A 22,588-nucleotide genomic window follows, 5' to 3' on the forward strand; every position below is an offset into this window, starting at 1 on the left:
GTAGCTGTTCCCAACCATAATAGCTTACACACCAGGTGCATATAGTTTAAGGCCTTATGTAAAATCCCCTTCATAAGCCCACCTTAAACCACATAATTGCATGACACATTTGAACCAGAACGACACAGGCTGGACGTCGCTGGAGACAACCTTCGCTGGAGGCGACCTGCAATCCTGACGTTGGTCTCCACTCTTCATCCAGTGGCCGCTTCTTCAGTTCAACCCAAGGGTACCCCTCTGTATGCTGATTAATCAACACTTCCAATCGTTGTGGATTTACCGTTGTGGATTATATGACTTTTCCAGTGGATTACAGACTCTGTTTTCAAGGGGTTAAAGCATTGCCACAATGGAATTATCGAGACGATATGGAATTATAATCAACACAATGGAATTACCATGAACATTGTGGAATTACCTTGACTTTTGTTTTCCTTGCTGGATTACTTTTGACTCTTGTTTCTTTGCTGGATTACATCAAGCTTCAAGGACAATCGAAGGCGTAAGTCCACGGTTGGAATTCATCTCCATGGACAGGCGATGATTTCCAAAGGGGGGACTGTAGTGGACTAGGCCCATGTCAAAAACTGAGTCTTAGGTCAAAACTCTTGACCTTTAGGACCTTGTGGGACAGGAACTGTCATTTCATTGATTTGATTCCAGAAGTGCAGGTTCACCCATCCTGAGACTTTCTCTCTTGAAGATTCAAGTGAAAAGAACACTCTCTGTTTTATTATCATTACTATTGTTCAAATGTTGATAATCAAAGTGCCTTAGTTCAAACCATTTTAGATGTTGCAGTGAACTAATCAATTTTATTAACTGAGTAATGATTTTTATTCTCATGTCAAAGCTGTTACAGAATAATTATGCATTTTTTGATTTCTGCCTTTGAGTGAGCAAGTGTGCGTTTCCAAGGTTGGAGTCAAACGAAAAACAAGTTGTTATGTTAAAACTGTCATGTTTTTAGAATCCTCTCAGACGTAAATATAGATGTTTTGTGCACCTGTTTTTGAAACGCGCCAAAACAAAACTCTCTCTGTCTGTGAGAACATTTCTGATCTGTTTCATAACAATTCTCGCTGTCTCTAACCTCTTACGTCACAAAACACACCCCGTCTGGTCGTTTCTGACCAATGAACAAATCCCAAAAGTGAACCGGGAAAGAGTCTTTAAAATGTCAGTACTTCCTGGTCTAGTCAGTTCTGTGGGAGTTCTGTAAACTACACAAGTTCTGCTGAGTTCTGATGGAGTGCTGATGGAGTTCTGATGGAGTGCAGTCCAACCAGTTCTGTTCATGTCTCTGCTCGGATGCTGTTTGATGTGGATGTTACTGACATGACAACAAAGCTCTTCCGAGTTCCATGGGATTATAACATTTTCCACTGAGGTGAATATGTGTCGAACAGAGCCTCGCCATTACTTCGGACGAGTAACAGCATCCTACTGAGACGCTGAAAGGGTGCGTTAAACGGAATCTCACCTGAGACATCTCCAGGTAAAGGAGCCGATTTCATCACCTAAGTGTACTGTAAAGAAAAGCTGAAGAAAGCCGGAGAGTGTCGATTCTGGTGAACACTTAATTTCCCTCACCCACCATCTTACTCCCTCTAAACTTCTTTCCATCTTTAAACTTTTCTATCAAGTAGAAATTCTTCCAGATATTTTAGAAATGTCTGTGTAAAATGCTCACCCACATTCATGTGGGTAAAAGATCATAATTGTACAGTTTATAAATGTCTGTGGTGCAGCAACGGAAAAATCATGGCCGTATGGTTTTTCTGATTGATTGCTTATGTTGTTATTTTCATAATTTGCCAAATTAATGTAAATGTTTGATGTTAAACTTTGATTCTGTAAATAAATGACCGCATTCATTTTGATGGGTCAAACATAAATGACGTCTCACGTTACATTTCCTTAAATTCAATGCACGTTTTATTCAGTCCAGAAAAATGAGGAATCCGTGTTAAATGATGAATATATCCCAGCATCTGTTCATCTACAAAGTACTGGCAAAAAAGTAGCCGTGATCAAAAGCTTCCTTGCTCTAAGGGAGAAACATGATTTGTTTCTGAAGAAGAACCCGAGCTTCATCCTTAACTTGGAGATTAGGTGTTTCACATGAGATTTAAAAGAAAAGCTCCTCGTTGATAATTAAGCCCAGGTATTTATAACAGGAGACCCTCTCGAGAATTTTACCTTGAGTAGTTTTTATTAGATGGATATTCTCCAATGGGACAGATACATTTGAAAAAAACAAAACATTATTTTAGATTTATCAGCATTTAAGGCTAATTTTAGTTGCTCAAGACGAATCTGCACCTCATCAAAAGCAGCCTGTAAGAATTTAAGTGCCTGATCAATTGAATTTGAACAACAGTAAATTACACATTCATCAGCACAACAGTGGTGGGAGGCATTTTGCATATTTTCACACAGTGCAGTTGTGTAAATTGTAAATAAGATGGGCCCCAAGACAGAGCCCTGGGGTACGCCCTTTTTTACTTTAAGAAAACTTGAGCTTACTCCAGCCATTTGTACACACTGTGTCCTAATTGCCAAATAATCTCCAAACCAGTAAGACGCTTCTTTGGAGATGCCCAGATTAGGAAGACTTTATTTTAATTTATTTTATTAACAGTTTTTAAAGCAAACTTGGCCTGTAAACAGTTGTCCATCCCGGTGTCCCGCGCCAGCTTTGAGCTAAGCGTCTTTGAACTCGGACACTCTCCTCCGGTTCTGTGCGCACTCGTCTACCGCCCACCTCATTCTAAGGACTTCATAAATTAATTCTCTGACTTTTTGGCTGATATCACACAGAGATACACTCACTTTTTGTTTATTGGTGACTTTAATTTGCATGTGTGTTGTCAGGAGAAGCCCTTAGTGAAGGACTTTCTAGATTTATTGGACTCTTTTAATTTAACTCAGCAGGTAAACGGTCCCACCCAAGAACATGGTCACACGCTGGACATCGTTTTAACACGCGATGTCTCAGAATCAGAATCAGAATCAGTTTATTATTGCCATGTCAATGAACGAGGTTCACAAACTAGGAATTTGCTTCGACATAAGGTGCGAATAGTAATAAAGTAAAATAAAGTAAAAATAAAGTAAAAATGAAGTAAAAATGAGAACATTACATAAGACATAAGACCTGTCTCTGTTTCTAATTTGAAAATCGGTGACAATGTTTTTTCAGATCACATGCCTGTATTGTTTGACTTCACCGCCCCTGTCCTTCTGCTAAGACGTGCGTTCCTGCATGTAGTACTCGTTCCATTAACCATTTCACTGCTGCTCGTTTTAATGAACGTTTTAACTCTGAGAGGATCGAACAGCCCTCGGTGTCTCTTACCACTGAGGAGCTAACCTCTCAGTTCAACTCTGCCTGTTTAAATGTTCTGGATCGTGTTGCTCCCCTTAAAACCAGAAAAACGAAACTTAAATCAGAGCCTTGGCTGAATGACGTCACTCGAGACGTTAAGCGGCAGTGTCACAGAGCTGAACGAAAGTGGAGGAAGGACAGGCTCCAGGTGTCTTTTCAAATGTTAAGGGAGAGTTGGCGTCACTATCAGAAAACCGTTAAAGCTGCCAAATGTAAATTCTTCTCTGATTTAATTGTCTCCAACTCCCACAACCCCCGAGTTCTTTTCTCCACCCTGAACTCAGTTCTACACCTTGGTGAGCCTTCACCTCTAGAAGCCTCAAATGAGCTGTGTGAAAACTTCCTCCATTTCTTTTTAGAAAAAGTGGCAAACACCCGGGCACTCATTTCTCCACCAGCTCATGATCTGCCCATCCAATCTCAATGTGTGGCTGTGTTTGACCACTTTGAGCCCATCTCTCTGTCCTCTCTGGAGCAGGTAATGTGCAGCATGAAGCCATCTGGTTCCCCCTTTGATGTGGTCCCCCCCTCGACTACTAAACAAAGTTTTTCCTACCCTGGGTCCTTTTATTCTCGCTATTCTGAATAGCAGTTTATCCTCAGGTGTGGTGCCAAAAACTTTTAAACATGCTGCTGTCCAGCCCCTCCTGAAAAAAAAAACTAACCTTGACCCCTCAGTCATGTCCAACTTCCGGCCTGTCTCCAGACTCCCATTCACCTCTAAACTACTGGAAAAAATTGTGGAGTCTCAGTTGAAACAGTTTTTTGGGGATCACGCTATCCTAGAGTTATTCCAATCTGGCTTCAAATCTCTCCATAGCACTAAAACTGCTCTACTGAAGGTTTTTAATGACATTTTCATTTCCACAGACGCAGGTGATTCTGTGCTGCTTGTCCTATTGGACCTTACATCTGCTTTTGACACCATCGACCACAAGATCCTCATTTCTAGACTGGAGCAGTGGGTGGGCATCACAGGGTCAGCCCTTAAATGGTTTGGGTCCTACCTCTCTGACAGAACCTTCTGTGTCAACATCAAAGATTTTAGTTCGGCATCAACAGCGCTCCAGTGGGGGGTACCGCAGGGGTCCATCCTCGGTCCCCTTCTCTTGTCTTTATACCTGCTGCCACTAGGTGCTATTTTCCGCAAACACAACATACCCTTTCATTTCTACGCCGATGATTGCCAAATTTACTTCCCCCTGAGGCACAGAGGCACACGCTCTATTCAGCCTCTTCTTGACTGCCTGGCTAACATCTGGGACTGGATGGCTTTAAACTTCTTAAGCTTCAATGAGAAGAAGTCTGAAGCCATGCTGTTCCATCCCAGTGGCTCACTCATGAACCATGACATTGACCTTTTCTCTCTAGCCCCGCTAGAGAAACAAAAGGTCACTAATCTGGGGGTGATAATGGACCCGTCCTTAAAACTCAACAGTCACGTAAACATGATGGTCAAACCGTTTTTTTCAGCTGAGACGGCTGTCTAAGCTGAAGCCTATACTCTCCAAAAAGAACCTTGAGACAGTGATCCACGCCTTCATAACATCTAGGCTTGATTACTGCAATTCACTTCTGTTTGGAATCAGTCAGTCCTCCATTGCACGTCTACAATGTGTTCTAATGGAGCTTAATTTAAGTTTCATATTTGAGAAAAAAAGGCACAAGACCCAAAAGTCATAGCAATCATCTCCTGAATGCTTTTAACAATTAGAAGTTTGAATAAGATCAAGTGAGCAGCAAATACGCCTCAGAAGGTACAAACAACATTTCAATAGTGCACATTTCATTAAGCTTTAAATAATTAGATAAAGCAAAAATGATTCAAAAGCAGAAACACATTGTTCAAAGCTGTGAGATGAGAGATGGTGGACATGCGGGGAAAGCGACAGGGAAGGACACGACACCACAGCACTACTGAACCACAGCCTCCAATACCACAGCATGCACTGAACATCATCCCACCTAAAACCAGCATCAGTCAGATCACAGTCACTGATCAGAGCATGAAGCGGACAAAACCCGACCATAAATACCGCATGCTCTAAACAAAACACAGTCAGATGGACACAATAAGACACTGAGAGGACACCTGAGCTCAGTATATCTGTGTCACACATGAAGATGTGGAACTGTGATGAAGCTCTATTCATTCAGTCTGTGATTTGTTCCACTATGGAGTATGCCGTTTGTGGGAATTGGTTTGTTTCTGTGGCTCTTCAGATTGAAGAAGTCATTTGGATAAAGGACAAAGTGTCTCAGCAAAAAAACAAAAAAAAGAAAATGTGAAGATGACCTGAATGAACATTGTGGATTTCTACTTGGAGTATTGAGCATGAACTTTGGTATTCAATCAATCGTTTACTTTTTCAGGGTCTCAGGGAAGAGAGGCCAGTCTTTTAAGAAAGACCTGAACAGGTCTCCAGTCCATCACAGGGACACATAGAGACAAACAACCATTCACTCTCACTCTCACCAAGGGAAAATTTAGAGTTACCAATCAGTCTAACATGCATGTTTTTGGTCTATGGGAGGAAACCAGAGTACCAGGAACAACTCCAGGGAGTACATACAAAGTACTCACAGACAGATTCCAGCAAGTTTTGAACCCAGGACCCTCTTGCTATGAGACAATAGTGCTAAGCATCATGCTGTCCTGTAGTGATAAACATTTGAAGAAATGCTACATAGCTTTGGTTCTATACTGATTCACTGTAACTTTTCTGCCTCATATAAGTCATCACTTATCGCATTTCGCTCACACACACACACACACGCACGCACGCACGCACGCACACACACACACACGCACACACAAGTTGTATCAACGCATCTCAAAAATGTTGTTCCAGCTGCATGCTTCGCACTGAGAAACTTAGGGTGCATTCACACCTGATAGTCCGGTAGACTCGGTTCAGTTGGTGACCAATATTCATGACATTTTGTTACATTTGAGCTGGTGCGTTTGAATTCACACTGCACTGTGCAGTCGAGTCAACCTGTTGAACCAACCTGTTCCCCCGCTCGCCTGTGGGGGAGCTGCACCAAGAACTACTGAAAGAAACAACACAAAAACCTCTGAAGACACGTCTTCTTCTGGAAATATAACAAAAATGGAGTGGCATCAAGTTTTAGCAGTTATAGGAGTTATATTTTGTCATTTTTCAACAATGGACTCAGCATGAGCAGAAGATGAGGCAGAAGACCATGGAGAATGTTGTTTTTCACACAAGGCAGCTGACGGCTCCATATAAGGTAAGAGAAATGCATGTTTGTTTGCCCTGCGCTGTACTCCACTTCTTGCTTGTGGAGCGGGGCCCGGTCTGACTACGTTCACACTATACCCGAACCGCGCTGGAGTTCTCTTCTATCGGACCGAGACCTAGGTTTTAGCCTGGGCCAGAGTTCGCCTTTTTGTTCCGTGACAGAGTTTGATGGCAAGTTCACACCTCCCCAAACGAACCGGACTTTCAAGGCAAATGGGCTAGAGTTCGGGACAACAGGGCTGGTGTGAATGCACCCTATAGGTAGTATCTGACTGGGCTGCAACAGTTGGACACCAGCTGGTGAGCAACATTTGCACTGGAGGATTCTTACCACATCAGAGACTCTATCCTGTTGCATGCTCAATAATCCAGGCAGAAAAATCCAAAAAAGTTAAATCTGGTCCTCTGGACATTCACAAAAAACAAAAAACAAAACAAAGCAAAAAAATGTAGAAACGTTTCGTCTCTCATCTGAAAGACTTCCTCAGTCTGAGGTGCTATATTCAGCTCAGTCTCTTAAATAGCACCTTCTCAGAGTGGATCAACCAGTTTGCTGCTGACAACCAGAACCAGCTGCTCACATGGTCAACAAGGACCATCAGCCTAACAATGGACCATTAGCACACTGATGGCTGTTTACTATTCACAGAGGGCTGAGTGATACTAGCAATCACAGCATTGTAAGGGTTTCTCCTATTGTTGCCAACCTGTACATGGAGGAGGTAGAAAAGAGAACCTTGACGTCCTTTTCAGGGACACCACCGAGTCATTGGTTCAGGTATGTTGACGACACCTGGGTTAAAATTAAATCTCAGGAAGTCCAACATTTTACTGACCACATCAACTCTGTGGATAAATACATCAAGTTCAAGTGAGAAGATGTAAAAAATGGCAGGTTGGCTTTCTTGGACTGTGAGGTCTCAGTCTCTGATGGAGGACATTTGCAAACTGAGGTGTACCGCAAACCCACCCACACAGACCAGTATTTGCAGTTTGACTCCCATCACCCTTTGGAGCACAAGTTAGGAGTCACTGGAGCACAAGCTAGGAGTCATCAGGACTCTGTATCACAGCGCAGACAGCATCCCCACTAGCTCAGGAGCCAGGCAGAAGGAGAAATCCCACACAAGACAGGCTCTAGAGCAATGTGGATATCCTAACTGGGCCTTCCTGAAAGCAGAGAAGAAACCCAAACAGGACTCCAGTCAGCCAACAGGTGAAAAGGAGGAACCCAGACCCAGACCAGTGGTCATTCCATATGTTGAGGGAGTATCAGAGAAACTGAGATGTTTATTTTCTAAATATAACGTCCCAGTGGCTTTTAATCCCCAAAATACATTACGGCAAATACTGGTTCATCCCAAAGATCCAGTCCCCCGGCACAAACAGAGTAATGTTGTGTATCTTGGTAATATCTTGGTTCTTACATCGGGGAAACTAAACAACCACTGGCCAAAAGGATGGACCAGCACAGAAGATCAACATCATCAGGCCAGGACTCTGCGGTCTACACTCATCTCCAGGCCAGCGGTCACTCTTTCAAGGATGAAGATGTTCACATCCTGGATAGAGAGAAACGATGGTTTGAGAGAGGAGTAAAGGAGGCCATCTTTGTAAAAAGAAATCGTGGAGGGGTGGAGGCCTCCGGGTTCAACTGTCCCCCTCTTACAATGCTGTGATTGCTAGTATCACTCAGCCCTCTGTGAATAGTAAACAGCCATCAGGTGCTAATGATCCATTGTTAGGCTGATGGTCCTTCTTGATCATGTGAGCAGCTGGTGTTGGTTGTCAGCAGCAAAACTGGTTGATCCACTCGGAGAAGGTGCTATTTATAAGACTGACCTGAATACAGCACCTCAGACTGAGGAAGTCTTTCGGATGAGAGACGAAACGTTTCTACATTTTTTTGTTGATTTGTTTTTTGTGAATGTCCAGAGGACCAGTGTAGTGAACTAAGCCTCAGATCAAATCTGGCCCTGAGGGCCTTCCTGGGACAAGAACTGTTACTTCATTGATTTGAGTCCAGAAACACAAAATTAAGCTCATCCAGAGACTTTCTAAGTGTCCTGCACTGATTAATTGAAAGAACACTCTCTTTTTTATTATCATTACTATTTTACAAATGTCTTGATAATCAAAAGTGTGTTTAGTTCAAACCATTTTAAATGTTGAAGTGAACTACTCATTTTAAATCAACTGTGAAACAGTATAAATGATTTTTAATCCTCATTCAAAGTAGAAATCAAGTTAATGTTTGTTACAAGAGTAATTATGCATTTTGATTTTCTGTCTGAAATGAGCAAGTTGTAAGTCGGTCAAAAGTCAAGTTTCGGTCAACTACATGTTTACTGGAAAGAAATGTCATGTTTAACTTTTTCAGACAGATAGGAGGAGACTGACTCCAAAAAGTCTAATTTCTTCAAAACATCTTTCTGTCTGTTCTTAAACAACCTAATCTTTCTCCTTGACTTTTAATAACCTCTTACATCACTAAAACCACCCCCTGTTGGTTCGTTTCGACCAATCAGGAAGTTCTCAGAGGAACCGGAAGTGACCTCTTTAAAAGGTTCAACACTTCCTAGTTCCACGCAGAATGCAGAATGGAGAATGCAGAATGCAGTTCCAGCAGAACAACGGGAACTAAGCTGAACAACGTTCCAGGGAGGACCTCGAACGAGAAGTTCCTGAACGAGAGAAGTTCAGAGGAACTATGAAGAAGTCTGTTCTGGGATGATCCCACGACTCCTGAGGTTTAGCTGTTCTTACGGAGACGCTGAAAAGAGTTGAAAGGAAACTCTACACCGACGCCGAAACTATCATCTGCAAAGGTAAAAGAGTCGATCTCAACCAAAGTGTACCATGGGTTAAGCTGCGTCCAAAGGAGCGTGTTGTCGTTCTGGTCTACAGACCTACATCTTCATCCACTTTTCCCTCATCCATTCTCTCCATTTAAACTTCATTTTCCCATCTTTAAAACTCTTCTATCTGCCAGTAATCATCTAGATATTTTCAGAAATGTCTGTTGGTTTAAAAGCTGCAAGTGAAACCATGGCCGTATGGTTGTCTAATTGTAAAGCTTGCTAATTAAGCTAGGTGTTATTGTAATCAATTTTGCCAAATTAATGTAAATGTTTGATGTTAAACTTTGATTCTGTTAATAAATGACCGCATTCATGTTGATGGGTCAAAGAAAATTAACGTCTCACGTCACATTTAATTATTCAATACACGATATTACTCAGTCCAGAAAAATGAAAGAATCCGTTTAATTTATGAATAATATCAACAGATATATGTTCATTACACCAGATTGAACTTTTTTTGAACGATCAGAGACTCTACTTCCTCAGACGGCTGAGGCGAGCTGGTCTGGGAAGCTCAGTCCTCACCTCCTTCTACAGGTGTGCAGTGGAGAGCATCCTGTGCTCGAGCATCAATGTGTGGCATGGAGGCTGCACAGCTGCAGAAAGAAAAGCTTTGCAGAGAGTGGTGAAGGCTGCACAGAAGATGTTGGAGTCAGCCTCCCCACCATCACAGACATCTACACCTCTAGAGGCAGGAAGAGGGCCACCTGCATCATGAACGACTCCACTCACCCAGCACATACACTTTTTGTCCCACTCCCCTCAGGAAGGAGGTTGAGGAGCATTAAGTGTAGAACCACTAGACTGAGGAACAGCTTCTACCCTGAGGCTGTTAGACTCATGAATCTCTAACCAGAATAATCACTGTGAAAAAAAGAAATCACTGTAATGCTACTTTCATTGTGATACGTGCTGCTGATTATCCATACTGCTGATCTCATGCTACTGATTATTTTATGCTGCTGTATTCATTCATATCCATCTGCTCACACAAACTCATGTTCGGGCTGCTGTTGTTACAACATATTGTTTTGCATTATTAGTGTTTAGCTTATATCTTAGATCTTTTAGCATATTTAGCGTTCGTTTAGCATATATCTAAAGCCCCCAGTATACTCCCACGTATGTCCGTCTGCACGGAGGTACGCGCGTACGTACGCGGAGGGTTCAGACTCATACTCGAGCATACACCCTGAGCAGCTTCACAGACAAGGGGCGTTTGCCTTCGGGACAAATTGAGTTTGCTGATTGGTCATTTGCTGACACACCTACTGAATTGATTGACAGGTCAAAAAAACAAGCGCTGGCATCCTCAGCCGCAGTGGTGTTCTGTGTTTATATGTTGTTAAAAAAAAAAGATCTAAAAAAACAAGGAGCGCTGGCTCTGCAGCCCACACATCAGACCAGCCCAACAGGAAATCTCCAGACCCTCCCACAGCCATGCTGGACCTGAGTTTAATTTGCTCGTGACAAATTCCTTCATTTCTCATCATTTCAGTCATGGCATCAACGGAGGAGGAAGAGATCACTGCCTCTTGGCAAAAAACAAAAACAAAAGAAAAGGTCAGATCAGAGATGAAGAAGAGGAATTTAATACATTGGTGTCACATACAAAACAGTCCGTCGCAGGGGCAGTTTATTGTGCGACACCGCGTACGCGGTCGTAAAAATTGAGCTTTGCGCGGACATGCCCTGCTGGGGTACGCACAAACCTCCGCGTACGTATGTATGAGAGAGTATACTGGGGACTTTAGTGTACTTGCATATCTTAGATCCTTTTTTTTACCGTTTCTTTATACAATTTATATTTTGATATTGTTGGATGTAACTGGGACCCTGTGTACATAACTTAGTTCCACCTCATGTACCACATGTGGGGAAATGACACTAAACCTACTTGAACTTGAACTTAGTTTGGAATTTAAAGTCGCAGTAGCTCATAGTCTTATCACAGGAATCTTAAACGTGTTCAAAAAATTGTGAGCCAAATTTTCTACAAAAATTAATGTTGAGAACGTGTCTAAAGTGTTGGAGCTTTATTAAAAGCTCTGATGAAAGCAACCATGATTACAGCCCTTAATGTTCAGGCGTAACTATGCAGCTGATAAAAGTTTTTGTTTCAAACTATTCTGGTCCCAACTGCCTATTTTTATTTCTCCAGTAGAAGAACATCAATTTGAGGCTGTGATTTTCAAAAATTGGACCCTTCAAACTCAGCCGAATGGATCACTGTTGGAAAAATGGCCTACTTTCATACAATTTCAAATATTCTCCAAAGGCTCTTTTATAAAAACTGTGCCACGAAATAGCTTTAAAAACCAATTCCAGCTAAGGGTTTGTTAAGAAGCCCTAACAGTGTCATCGAAGTGAGATACTAGGCTAATGATATCTGGAGATACGTATGGAAGCTTGAGAGCTTGTCGCCTTTCAGGGTTTTAGAGACAAGCTGCCATAACAGATACATAAATGTTCATCAGAGTTTGAGGAACAACCAGTTAGAAGAGAGGATAATTTAAAATCTGATCTCTGAATGGGTCTTGTGTGACACAAATACTGAACCCGGATGGTTCTTTCAGTGAGATCCACATCAGATTAAAACAGGACTTCTCTGCAGTGTGGGCTGGGAGGATCAGGCTGGGTGTACCTAGCAGTGCGGCAGCCTGGCTGCGTCCCCCAAAGCTGCGGCTGAAGGAGCTGTGCCTACTTGCATAGGAGGCAGGCCGGCTAGGCAGCCAGGGCAGGAGGAACGCTGGGAGGTCGCAGGGCCGCTGCTCCTCCAGCACGAAGGCCACCTCAAACCACTTCCTCTGGAACAAGGCAAAATCCTCAAGCGCTGCAGTGGACCAGCCCCCAGCAGCTAAAGTCTGAAGCTGAGGGGTCAGGCCTGCAGTAGAAGGCATCACATTAGAAAAATGATTCATCATAAAGAGCTGCTGTTTTCACGTTTATTTGTCATTCACCATCTTTTTCTCCTACTATTCTGTAGAAGTAGAAGCCGTAGACAAAAGTGTGCATTGCCTCCCCGGAAGCATGGGCCACCAAACCATCATCCAGCATTTTCTGCACAAAATAACAAAAAAAGCAAAGAAAAGGTGACTGAAATCAAACACCAGATAAAATAGCACAACAACAACATTTTATAACACAAATTTCTTTAAAACAGAATTTCCAAAAGAGGACGCTTTCATTTTGGAAGCATTGGTGCTCTGTGAGCATCAATCTTTTTCACCTACTTTGTGCTATTTTAGCTACTTATAAATCAAATCAGGCATTATGACACTTTTAATTTAATTATAATCATATTTTTCATTCAATCAACCTTTATTTATACAGGTAAATCCCATTGAGCCTCGAGGACTCATTTACAAGAGAGACCTGATTTCAACAAAGAATGATGACAACAATGGACAACAGCAACAACAATAAACAGTTATAAATGATGTGTACATTTTTTTTAACAAGTTAAAATAAAATGTCAACCAAAAGGACAATCATTAAGGAAATGTAACAAAAAACAGCTAGACTATAAGGAGGTGCAGAAAACTAAAAACAGGTACATGTCTACATTGATTTTTTTCCAGGAACTTAGCAGATGTTTGAAACCACTTAGAGAGGTCAAGGTCGAGAGCTTCAAATCTTTTTGTAAGATATTCCAGGAAACAGGAGCGGAGTAGGAGAAGGTCCTTTTGCCTAGTTCAGTCCTCACTGAGGGAACACTGCAGGTAATAATGTCCTGAGAGCGCACGCTGTAGCTGCACTCACACAGAGACATGTAGGAGGAGATGTATGAAGGCAGCAGACCAAGAAGTGATTTAAAGATGAAAATGTACCAGTGGGAAAATCTGTGTGAAGTTAATGGTGACCAGTTAACCAGTGAATACTGGGTGCAGTGCTGGGTACGATAATCACAGCCAGTTATGAATCTTAGTGCACCATGATAGACAGCATCCAACATCTGCAGCATCCAACATCTGCAGGGTTCTTGTAGGAGCATTCATGTAAATAATGTAGGAGCATTCATGTAAATAATATCAATGGAGGGAAGGAAAGTCACAGATACAAGATGTTTCCTAACATTCAGGGTTAGACAGGATTTGTTTCTGAAAAAGAAACCCAGTTTAACTTTCAGTTTCTTTACCAAATTTTCCACATGGAGCTTAAAAGAGAGATGTGAGTCGACCAAGATACACAAATATTTATAGGAGTCAACAAACTCAATGGGGACACCATTTGAGGATGAAATCAGAGGAAGAAGTGCTGGGACCGACTTCCTGTTTGAAAAAAGCATCCTTTTGGTTTTCTCGGCATTTAGGACAAGTTTGAGGCGGAACAAATCTGTCTGGATGATGTTGAATGTAGATTGCAAAAGCTGGAAAGCCTTAGCAACAGTTTTAGCTCGACAATAAACAACTGTGTCATCAGCATAGAAATGTATGGATGCATTAGGGATGTTTTGACTTACATTACCTATGTAGATTGTAAAGAGGGTGGGTCCTAAGACTGAGCCTTGTGGTACACCATTTTTGACTGTTAAATAACTGGAGGAAGTACCATTATGTTGAACACATTGCCTCCGGTCTGAAAGATAGTTAGAGAACCAACCAATAGTGTGTTCTGAGAAACCAATTTCTGAGAGTTTATGACACAAGATGTTCTGATCCACAGTGTCAGAATCTTTAGACAGGTCTAAGAAAAGTGCAGCACAATAATCCTTAGCATCCAGTGCTTCAACAACGTCATTAAGAACCTTCAGTGAAGCAGTGGTTGTGCTGTGTTGTTTCCTGAAACCAGATTGATGTGGAGGTAAGATGTTAAATGAGTCCAGGTAATTTTTGATTTGAGAGTTTATCAGTTTTTCTAGAACCTTGGCTAAAATGCAGAGTTTAGAGATTGGTCCATAGTTGTTCAGTGAGGGGGGGTCACCTCCCTTCAGCAAAGAAGAACAAAGGCTGTTTTCCAAGTGTCTGGGATGGAGTTTTGTCTTATGGAGAGATTGAAGATGTGGGTCACAGGGACTGTGATGATATGAGCAGCCAGCCTTAAGAAATAAGGTGGAAGTTCATCTGGACCTGCAGATTTTTTAGGATCAAGATCTTTTAACAGTTTATTGACCTCACTGACTGAGAATGAAGAAAAAGAGAAGCTGTGATTAACTGAGGATTGACTTGTAGGAGGGATTTGATTTGTAGAAGTTTGGTTATTAAGTGTAGTGGCTGATCTTCCATTAGTGACTGTGTCAAATAAAGAACTAGAAGCAACAAAATGTTTGTTGAAACAGTTCAGGATCTCGTGCTGATTTGACACAGGAACAGAGTTAATGAGAAGTTGTGATGGGAGGTCAGATGATTGGGGGGTGCCTGAGAGAGATTTGATGGTTTTCCAGAATCTGTTAGGGTCATTTAGATTTTTGGAGGTCTGAGATAAGAAATAGTTGCGTTTTGCTGCTTTAACAGAAGTTGTACATTTATTCCTCATCTGTTGAAAACTCAACCAATCAGTGTCTGAGTCAGATTTTCTCGCTGTGGCCCAAAGATGATCTCTCCTGTGCAGGAGGTCAGCTAGCTCTGGAGTAAACCAGGGGCTGTCTCGTCCCTTTATTCTGAACTGACGAAAAGGTGCATGTTTGTTCACAAAATAAATGAAACTATTTAATTATTCATTTTTTTTACAAGTTATTTATTTTATAATTTATTTATTTTGAACAATAAAATTCAATTCAGTTTATTTATATAGCGCCATATTACAACAAAGTTGTCTCAGGACACTTTATAGAAACATTCACATAAAAGCCAATTAGTAAAGTTCTCTATCTAAGGAAGCAGCAGACAAGTTGAATCTTGGCTTCGCTGCAGTCTCCCATCCTGAGCAAGCACAGTGGCAACAGTGGAAAGGAAAACTCCCTTCTAACAGGACGAAACCTCCAGCAGAACCAGGCTCAGGACAGAAACTGGAAGTTGCTTCCACAAGACAGGAGCCTGATAAGTGAAAGCCCACAGAACCGGGAGACCAAAGTCATCATTAGAGAAACCTAGGCCCATTGTTGTCTGATTTTTACAGCTGAAAGGTAAACTGGCTGTACTTAGTAAAACCAAGAATTTGAAGGGCTGTCGGATTTACATCAATGAAGACTTTTCTGAAACTGTGCGCCAGAAAAAAAAAGATCTGCTTCCAGAAATGAAGGCGGCTTGACAAGAGGTGACATTGCATATTTAAGATATGACAAACTTATTGTCCATCCACCAACGCAAAAATCTCCAAAAGATTACCAGTGAGCTCCCTCTCTGGTGTGTTTTTTTTTTTTTTGTGCTCTATGTCCAGCTTTAGACTTAGCCTCAGCTCTGCTATTTCTTTCTTTGTCTGTAGTATAGATATAAATAAATAAATAAAAATAAAAAATTGGCCTTATGGCTATTGGTGTGTTTTCTTCTTTAGGGTGGCTAGTGATCCAGGTCCTTTTCACTCTTAACCCCTAGCAGAGGAGAGAGAACTACTTCAGTCCAAAGGAGTATTTCTACCACTCTGACACCCCAGATCATTACTGGACCTATACAAGCCGTCAGCAGGAGCCTCTTCATGTCACCAGAAGCCCAAGAAACCTAATAATGTTTCATTTTTACTAAAGGATTGTAGCTGAGTGATGGGCTGACAATTATAGATATTGTCCTCTCCTACCATCCTTCAAATACAATCACCCACCACCTCAACCATTTCTTGATACCTTTTTTCTTTTTTATGTTGGTTGGGTCTCGTATAACCATCGTCCTGTGGGCTTTGGCCATTTTAGTGCAGTTGTGGAGTTCATCTTTTTGCATAGACCCACTTAGGGCTTGCTGTAAGGCTTCTTCTGACACCTCCATATTGCTTGCCAGAAAACATTCCTGCACTGACGGGTCCCAGGTTAAAAAGCGCTCACCAGAAAGCACCACTCTCACTGGAACATTAATTCCTGGTCTAAGGTCTCCTTCACCTGGGTCAGTTGTCTGACTTTGTGGTTCTGCTTGTCCTCCACTTAATGGATTATCCTCTTCATCCATCTTTCAATCTACCCAGTGGAGTTATCACCTGAGTTATGGCCAAACCCCACTGCAGCCTCTCCTCTAAGGGGTATAACGAACTAAGCCTAACACTTGAGTATTACCCAGAGTAATTTTAGGTTAGTTCTGCTTAGGCTGTGTTGAAGGTGACTCACCCAGATTTGTTAACGACCTCCATCTGTGAGCCACACCCTTATCTCACCCCGTGACTCACCCAACCTAGCAGTTAAAGTTGGATCGTCATCCACAGGAAAACTCACATTGATGGTCGTTCACCTCGTTGTAGAACGGCTATTCTTACTGATCTGGCTCTTTTTAGAATCCAGGAATAGGATTCTAGGATGTTCTCTTAATATTCACAGCTGAGAAAACCGTTTAAAACCTCCTTATTTTGTTAGAATTGAATCAAGCTTCTTAAATCCATGAACACGAGGTGGTGAAATGATAGTCCAGATTTTTACGTTTTATGCTTTGCTTTAATTAATGATTTACAGGGGGACAACTTTATAGCAGAAATTTATAGTGATTATTTGGTTGCATAGCAAAGTCAGTAGTCAAAAGTCCACTTGTTACTTGAAAGGTGTTACTGTTGATTCTTGGTTGATGTCCAAAGAGTAAAACAGTCCAATCGTGTTGTAATTCCTTTGCTCCAATGAGCTGAACCAAATAATTATAAATCCGTAAAGCTCTGATGAGCAAAAACAAAAATTTATAACTCCATAAGCTCCGTTGAGGAAAAATAGAAATATATTAATCCTCACTCTGTTGAACCAAAGTAATTATGGACTGTTTTGACCAGTTGGTCCCCCAACTCAATTTGCAACATTTCTTCAAAGAGAAGACAGGCTTTAGGCGAGCCGATTTGCCCTGTTGGCACACAGCAGGATATCTCATTGACTGGAAGACTTGATGATGTGTCTATCCCTGCTGCCATCTGTGGATTTTAAAGATGCATATTTAATTGGATTCACGATAACTGGTTCCTACTATTTTGGATTCAGCTGGTCCTGGTTTTATCTACAATCAAGGAAGTCGTCAGCAGCAAATTTGGACCCGATCGTACTGCTTGCCTTTTTGTTGGCTTGGTTCATGTCTCGTGTACCCAGACTCAAATGCTTTGGGCTGAATGGATCAGATCTTGGATATTTTACTCAGTCACGTTCCATCGGTGTGGCCATGTTATTTTGGACATTTCAGAATCGAGTTCACCAACACAGACTCAAGGTAGATGTCATTAAGTTCTGCCTGTCCCCAAAACAACTGTGTGCTTATCTAAATTTGGTTCCCTTGGCTGGTCTTGAAGGCCATCTTATCTGAATTTGCCTGGAGAAAATGTGATCTGACGCTCACCACCACCTCCCTGAGGAATTTCCAACTGATAACCAGATGAACCAGCTGAATACCCTTTGTGTCATCATTTCAGGACTCTTGGATTCCCATAGACGTTATTCTTGGCCATTCCTCGACATCCCTCGAGAATGTTTATGGATCTCACCGGAAGACACTGACTGATTACAGTGACCTCGAGAGCATCTATAAGCGTTGTTGACCACTCTCGTCTCTGAATGCAGAATGTCTACGTAAATATGTGCTTGTTTGTGCGAGGTGTTTTTTTAATATTAGAGGTTTTTTTTCTCAGGCAAGAAAAAAAAGTCTGATAGGAATTTTTTTTGCCTCCAACTCCTACATGTGTCCAGTTAACCACTGTTTTTGTCTGTCCAAACAGGTCTCACTTGTAAATGAGTCTTCGAGGCTCAATGTGATTTATCTGTTTAAATAAAGGTTGAATGAATGAAAAAAAGTAAAGTGATTAGGTTCAGGGGAAGACTTTTGCTGCTCCGAGACCCCAGGGAACACTCAGAAATCCAAGATCATTACTAGACTCGATGAGCCATCAGCCAGCATCTAGAGTTTACCTTGTGTTCCCAGAATCCTCCGGAGTGAAATATCACAAATTAAGTTTAGTTGGAAAAATCAAAAAAGTCTAAATCTAAAGCGTGTTCAAAAACTCCATCGAACAAAAGGGAGAAGAAAAAAAAAAATACAAAGGCAACTTCAGAATCCCATAATGCAGCAAATATGAAGAAACTCTCCTAAAATGTATTTATTAAGACTTTAAAAACACCAAATTTAATATAACATGTAAATCCCCATATCTCAAAATGTTGTCAAGAGTCCTAATGTTTTACTGGTGTATATACCTGTAAGCGATTTGGATTATTTTATTTTAGGACAGCTATTAGTATGTGACATACCATCTCTTCTCTAAGACCCCTTGTCAAAGGGGATCCTTGACTGATGAAGCTGATGACAATCATCCCTCAGTTACTTTTGGAGAATATTTCATACAGCATTCAATAAAATCCAATCTTGGAAACTTGAGTTGGCTTTCGGGTCCGGGCTGAGCTGAGAAAAATTATTTTCCTCTTCGGATCTTCAAGTTCCCTTTAGTTACTGAATGTGTCAGTGAACTGTCCTTTAAAACTCTCTAAGTGCTTCAGCACCAATCATTAATGCTGAGCCTTTTTATACATATGTCTGCTCACTGTGTAATTTCTGCATAGCAACAGTCCTGGATACGGACTATTCTACAACGTCAGATCACATGTTCATCGTCACTGTCATAGTTAAAATTATCTTTGACTGCCACTAGGTCTGTCTTCCTGTTTTTCTGCAGAGAGCTTCCTCTTTTTCTGAGAGCCTCTTCACGTAAGGTAACTTGTTCCTGTTTTCTACAGATAACTTCCTCTTTTTCCTCTTAGTGGCCTGACTGTCTGTTCAGACTTCCACTTCTTGTGGTGACTTGACACACGAACACTAAGCTGTGAACTTGACCTTTTGACCATTGATTCTCTTCACTTTTTAGTCAGTAACATTAATTCATTTACTCTTAATTATTTAAAGTTAATTCACTTTCCATATAAGCTTTCCCTATAATCTCTTAATTTAAGATCTATAATGTCTTCAACATTGATTGATTAAGTCTTAATTCATAGGATTTCACACTCTTAAAACATAATACATTAGAAAGACTTCACACACTGTTACATACTATTATATAGATTTGTTTTAGTAAATAAACCTTTCTTGCTTTTCTATAACACATACTCAGGGATTTGTGGTTTGTACTGCTCTTAACCTTCTTTTAGGTCATGAGAACTGACTTCATACCTCACCTGAAATGCACATCACTTGACAACAGACGTGATTGTATACTGATGGAACAGGAACTCTGACTCACGTTGAAGGACAACCGCTCTAACCAATGATCCACAGCCACCCCACTGTTTTGACTTGAGTTGAACTGGTTTAAGCTGCTGTTATGCTCAGTTTTGCTCTTAGTCTGGTCATTTTAGCTGCCATTCTGCTTCTATAAGCTTTCTTGCTGCTTGTTTTAGCTTCTGTTTTTGTCTTAACTTTAACAACTTAGTTTCAGAGATCAGCAAAATCATTCATCAATCATTTAATCTTAATTTTTGAAGAACATGAAATTTGTTTTGTTGTTTCTGATTTTGCATTCACAAGCATCTGCAGCCAAAAGTTCATATGAAAATCAAATGCCAGCAGCTAGACTGTAGTGACACTTCATGAAACATGCATGAGAGCTTTCCTCGTACTTATCAAATCAAGCATACGTAAACACAGCTTCTACCTGCATGATATCCACAGCAATTCCTTGTGTAGCCACGCCATCTACATTGATGACCAGCCAATGAACCACCTCTGCACTGATGAAGCAGTTCAGTGGTAAGCCCGTCTGCTCTGGGAGCAGCTGCACACCATCCCTGTAATCCAAGTGAGAAAGAAAACCAAGAATTTGTTTAAAAGTACACTTTTGTAAATGATGTCCACACAGCAACTTAAAGAAAAAAGAATGTCAGCTTTCATGCCAGAGTTTTAAATAGGCCCTTTTCACATGACGTCAGACAACGTCCACTCTGACTCGCCGCAGTGGATCAGTACTTCCGGGTCTATTCTCCCTCGGGAGACCTGTCTGGAAACTTCACGGAGTTTCATTTTCATTACAGTCCATTTCATTTTAAAGGAAAAATATGGTGATTCAAAATTACACAGTGTCAACAAATCCCAAAAAGTTGGGACAAGTAGCAATAAGTGGCTGGAAAAAGGAAATTGAGCATATAACAAACAGCTGGAAGACCAATTAACACTAATTAGGTCAATTGACAACATGATTGGGTATAAAAAGAGCTTCTCAGAGTGTCAGTGTCTCTCAGAAGCCAAGATGGTAAGAGGATCACCAATTCCACCATTGTTGCGCAGAAAGATAGTGCACCAATACCAGAATGGTGTTACCCAGCGTAAAATAGCAAAGACTTTTAAGTTATCATCATCAACCGTGCATAACATCATCAAAAAATTCAGAGAACCTGGAACAATCGCTGTGCGTAAGGGTCAAGGCCGTAAAACTCTACTGGATGCTCATGCTCTCCAGGCCCTTAAATGTCACTGCACCTCAAACAGGAATGCCACTGTCAAGGAAATAACAGAATGGGCTCAAGAATACTTCCAGAAAGCATCGTCAGTGAACACAACCCACCGTGCCATCCGTCGTTGCCAGCTGAAACTCTACAGTGCAAAGAGGAAGCCATTTCTAAGCAAGCTCCACAAGCTCAGACATTTGCACTGGGCCAGGGGTCATTTAAAATGGAGTGTGGCAAAATGGAAGGCTGTTCTGTGGTCAGATGAGTCACGATTTGAAGTTCTTTATGGAACACTGGGACGCCATGTCATCCGGACCAGAGAGGACAAGGATAGCCCAAGTTATTATCAATGCTCCGTTCAGAAGCCTGCATCACTGATGGTATGGGGTTGCATGAGCGCTTGTGGCATGGGCAGCTTGCATGTCTGGAAAGGCACCATTAATGCAGAGAACTATGTTCAGGCTCTAGAACAACATATGCTCCCATCTAGACGTCATCTCTTTCAGGGAAGACCCTGCATTTTTCAACACGATAATGCCACACCACATTCTGCAGCAATCACAATATCATGGCTACGTAGGAGAAGGATCCGGGTACTGAAATGGCCAGCCTGCAGTTCAGATCTTTCACCTATAGAGAACATTTGGCGCATCATAAAGAGGAAGGTGCGACAAAGAAGGCCCAAGACGATTGAACAGAGGCCTGTATTAGACATGAATGGGAGAGCATTCCTATTTCTAAACTTGAGAAACTGGTCTCCTCTGTCCCCAGACGTCTGTTGAGTGTTGTAAGAAGAAGGGGGGATGCCACACATTGGTAAAAATGGACTTGTCCCAACTTTTTTGGGATTTGTTGACGCCATGAAATTTGGAAACAACAGATTTTTCCCTTAAAATTATACATTCTCTCAGTTTAAACTTTTGATCTGTGATTTGTGTTCTATTCTGAAAAAAAATATTAGATGTTGCCACCTCCACATCATTGCATTCAGTTTTTAGTCACAATTTGTTTAGTGTCCCAACTTTTTTGGAAACCGGTTTGTACAGTCCATTTACCATTTAAGCCCCCAGTATACTCACGTGTACGTACGCGTGTACTATACGCAGAGGGTTCAGACTCGATAATCGAGCATACACCCTGAGCGGCTACAGAGCAGCTTCACAGACAAGGGGCATTTACCTTTGGGACAAATTGAGTTCGCTGATTGGTCATTTGCTGACACGCCTACTGGATTGATTGACAGGTCGAAAAAAAAGAAACAAATTGGGCGTTGGCAGCCTCAGCCGCGTTTTGTGTTTATATGTTGTTAATAAAAAGTTCTAAAAAAAAAAAAAAAACAGGGAGGGCTGGCCCTGTAGCCCACACATCAGACCAGCCTACCAGGAAATCTCCAGACCCTCTCGCAGCCACGCTGGACCTGAGTTTAAGGTTGTTTTCACACCTGATAGTCTGGTAGACTCGGTTCGGTTGGGGACCAATATTCATGACATTTTGTTTACATTTGAGCTGGTGCGTTTGCATTCACACTGCACTGTGCAGTCAAGCCAACCTGTTGAACCAACCTGTTCCCCCGCTCGCCTGTGGGGGCGCT

At 41.6% G+C, this 22,588-nt stretch overlaps 1 protein-coding gene across 1 annotated transcript in view; it reads right to left on the reverse strand.

Annotated features, from left to right (window-relative positions):
* The window catches only part of depdc5 (DEP domain containing 5, GATOR1 subcomplex subunit), a 393,910-nt gene that overhangs the window by 59,591 nt on the left and 311,731 nt on the right, over nucleotides 1–22,588 (reverse strand). The window contains 3 exon segments of the mRNA XM_037681974.1: nucleotides 12,166–12,385; nucleotides 12,465–12,581; nucleotides 20,208–20,340. Of these exon segments, the coding sequence (XP_037537902.1) occupies nucleotides 12,166–12,385; nucleotides 12,465–12,581; nucleotides 20,208–20,340 (470 nt within the window).

This window comes from Nematolebias whitei, chromosome 9 (assembly GCF_014905685.2).
Source record: "Nematolebias whitei isolate Nwh7 chromosome 9, NemWhi1, whole genome shotgun sequence".
NCBI lineage: Eukaryota > Metazoa > Chordata > Actinopteri > Cyprinodontiformes > Rivulidae > Nematolebias > Nematolebias whitei.